Source organism: Olea europaea, chromosome 11 (genome assembly GCF_002742605.1).
Source record: "Olea europaea var. sylvestris chromosome 11, O_europaea_v1, whole genome shotgun sequence".
In the NCBI taxonomy this organism is placed as follows: Eukaryota; Viridiplantae; Streptophyta; class Magnoliopsida; order Lamiales; family Oleaceae; genus Olea; species Olea europaea.
The window spans coordinates 4,598,304-4,601,869 of NC_036247.1; the positions used below are offsets into that span (position 1 = coordinate 4,598,304).

A 3,566-nucleotide genomic window follows, 5' to 3' on the forward strand; every position below is an offset into this window, starting at 1 on the left:
CTTCCAAAACATCCGGATACACCTGGCCCTCACAGAACTTCTCGACGTCGGGGATTCCCCGATCAGGCTAGAAAGGAAGGTCGGGTTCTTGGGCTATAACATAAAACCACCCCTCCCTCCACCCCTTCAAAGAGCTCGCCATCCTCGGGACTTTAAAACCCCCAATCGTCGAGAGATAGCCAAAACAAGTGTATCAAGGATGCTTCTTAAGCTCGAACACAAATTTACTGAGGCCAATGTTGGGCTCGATACCTAAGTATCTACATGCTATGAAAAAATAAACGAGCATTCTCCAAGCGTTGGGCACTAACTGCCCCGGGCACATGGAGTGCTCGACTAATAGAGCAATGAAAAAGGGGTGAAAGGGCCACCTAAAGCCAGCCTTAAGGGTCTCCCTAAAAATAACAAACTCCCCTCATCGTGCTCGAACAAATCTATCCTCGGGGCCAGGAAATCTAATATCGCAATTAGACATAATACCGTATTCCCTAGCTGCAGCTATGGCTGAGTGCTCTTTAAGCCTACAAGGTTCGTCGAGATACTCAAAGACCATATTAACTTGAGCCTCAGGAGTAGCCTCTGGGGGAATAGCCGTCGGTATTATCAACGTCCCTACGTCCTTACTACTACTAGAACTACTAGAAGAATCTCGACCCTCACTACTCAACATTACTTAGCAAACTTAAGACCTAGCTTATGGAATAACTTAAAGTCTCGAGCCTTACCTGTAGTTCCAGACAACTTGAGAAGTTCCCAAAGTGTTTCTCTCGAGCACGACCTCACAGAACTCAGATTTACAGTGGGTAAAAGTGAAAAATAAAGGTGAGAACAACAGTATTTATAGGTGAAAACGATGGGAGACCAAAGGTCGCTATCTACGACCGTCCACGAAGACAAGTGTCACAAATCCAAGCCATTCTCTGCAACGGTCATATCTCGACCTCTATCGTCAGCCATCACTTCTCGACGACGATTCGAGAAATGACATAACTCATGTACACCCCATCCTAAGAGCTCGATCTCTAGAAGGAGTGCACGGGGGCCAGTGACGATGCCAATATTGATATACCTCGAGGAGTACATCCCGAGGACTCCATATCTGCTCCAGCTCACCTTTCTGCTATGGTCCTCGGGGTCTCCCTAAGACCTCGAGGTATTATGTCCTCGAGGTATCTCGTGCACATATTAACATCCTCTCAAGTCCTCGGGACATATACCACCAACATATCTTCTAAGACCTAGGTATCTAACAAACAAACCTAAACACCCATGGATTCTGTATCAACCCTTATACCACTTGTCAAACAATTCCATTACAAGTAGGGCACTCTTTATAAATAGAAATTTCCTTGGATAAAAACATCCAACCAGCACAATCCTACTAGGAGTACACTACGTACCCCTATAAAAGCAGAACCTTGGGCCATTATTCAGGTACGTTTTTCATTATTCTCCAGCATATAGCCTCACGCATATAATTCCCTTTCTGACTTAAGCATCGGAGGGGCGACGAGAACACACCTCGTTACCTTTGTTTCAGGTACCGGAAGGCTACGATCGTGATCAACCCTAATCATCAACCCCGGGAAATCTGCAGGTACGATTTTTGGTAGCATCAGGTACAATGCGTGGTGATGCATGATGGTCAAGCTATGGGCTAGGCGAGATTAGGTGAGGCATAGGCATAAAAATGCATTTTCTTATTTTAATTTTTAATCAATAGAAAAATCATTTAATAATTAAAAATAATACCTTCCAAACATCTAAAATAAGTTTATGGGAAATTTATATATTTTTTCAAAGTTTTTAACAAAAAGATAAGTTCTAAATGTAAATATAAAATAGTAAATAAATAGGAATTTTTGGGAGATTTCATTTGTTCAAGATTTCAAGCTACTATTTTGAATTTAAAACCGACGAAGTGAAGAAATCAACATTTAAGTTTTAACGTAGAAGAATTGTAAAAAATGATAATAATAATTAATTAAAAAATTAAAAAGGATAATTATGCGCTCCTAGATGCGCATAATTGCTTCTAAGCACGCATTAGCTGTCAAAGATCCTTGTTGATCGCTAAATAAGGCGTCAAGCCACTTGGCTTGGCGTTTTCGCGGCGCATCCCGCATTGGCAACGTCTAGGCTCCACCAATGCGCACCTTTTAGAACAGTGGATAAGAGAGAAAAATGATTTCGCAGCTTGACATTTTCGCCGTGCATCCCGCATTGGCAACGTCTAGTCTCCGCCAATGCGCCCCTTTTAGAACAGTGGATAAGAGAGAGAAACGATTTCGCATGAATGGATCAATTCGACGTTTTAAGGTACATGGTTTGAATAATTATGGATTTAAAATGTTGTGGTTTAAGTTCATAATCGTATCACGTGTGTGTATGTAGGACTGTCCAAAAGTGTTTCCCCAAAGTTTAGCAACCCATGATTTATGAATAAGCTCCTACAGATATTTTGGTTGGGAAAATGTCAAACAAACATAATGTTTGACACAAAGAATGAGATCACACTCACAGTCGAGGTGTGGGTCCCGCGCGAATAAAATAATGCCGACCTCCCATGTGAGTGTATTGTATCAAATAATGTGTCAAACTTTGTGGTAGTGTAACATGATTGTCTTGGTTGGAAGGTTCAAATTTCAAGGAAATTTCGTTAGTCAGAGTTCAATGACACCATCACAACATCAAAGAGCATGTTTGAGGGAGAGGATATGAGGTCAGAACCAAGTATTTAAAACTCTTTGACTATCAATAAAAAAAATTCGACATTGAAATAATTTTAAAGGAGAAACAATGTAACGCATTGATAATTCATTATAATCATTTATTTAATTAAATTTCAGTCATGGTTATATGAGATAAGGAGGGTCATTTGTTGTTAAGAAGACAGTTGGGCTTTTCGGTAATTTTTGAGAAGTCTAGGGACCAAATTGTAATTCAAGAAAAACTGCACGTTTTATCGACAAACAAATTATGGCCCTGTTTGAGCCGTATTTTTTAAAAAAAGAATACATTTTTAAACGATGATTTAACATCATTTCAACCACACATTCTTCAATCAAATAATATTACACGCAAATTCAAAAATTTCCTCATTTTTTAACTACACATTCTCCATTAATCTACTATTTCAAAATATATTCTTTTCAAAATAATTTGGCTCTCTCACACATAGATATATACTCAATATTCGAGCTCTTCGTTCATCCTTAAAGAAGAAAGTCTTCCTGTTGAAGTTAATCATCTTCATTCAAATACCATGATTCCTAAAAGGATACCATGAAACCTTCAATCTAGAGGATTATAACGAAATTTTGAGAATGTTCAAAACTCAATTCCCTTTCTTTCACTCCAACGGTCTAAAGTGAAAATGCATAAAAATAATATATATAGTATTAGTGATTGTTAATGCTCAGCATAGGCCTAAGCCATTTGAACCAAGGTTAGGGTTTGTCAAGTTTCTTGCTCATAAATTCGCATATATTTAAAAAATTAAGTCAAATATAATTCAATTTCTAGAAAATATTGTTCAGTCCCATTTTTCCATCAAATATATTTTT

General features: G+C 38.6%; 1 protein-coding gene across 1 annotated transcript in view; it reads left to right on the forward strand.

Moving 5' to 3' along the window:
* Nucleotides 1-2,184: 2,184 nt before the first annotated feature.
* Nucleotides 2,185-3,566, forward strand: part of LOC111404354 (serine hydroxymethyltransferase 4-like) — an 8,318-nt gene continuing 6,936 nt past the window's right edge. The window contains exon 1 of the mRNA XM_023033170.1: nucleotides 2,185-2,319. Coding sequence (XP_022888938.1) covers nucleotides 2,185-2,319 — 135 coding nt within the window. The remainder of the gene's footprint in view (nucleotides 2,320-3,566) is intronic.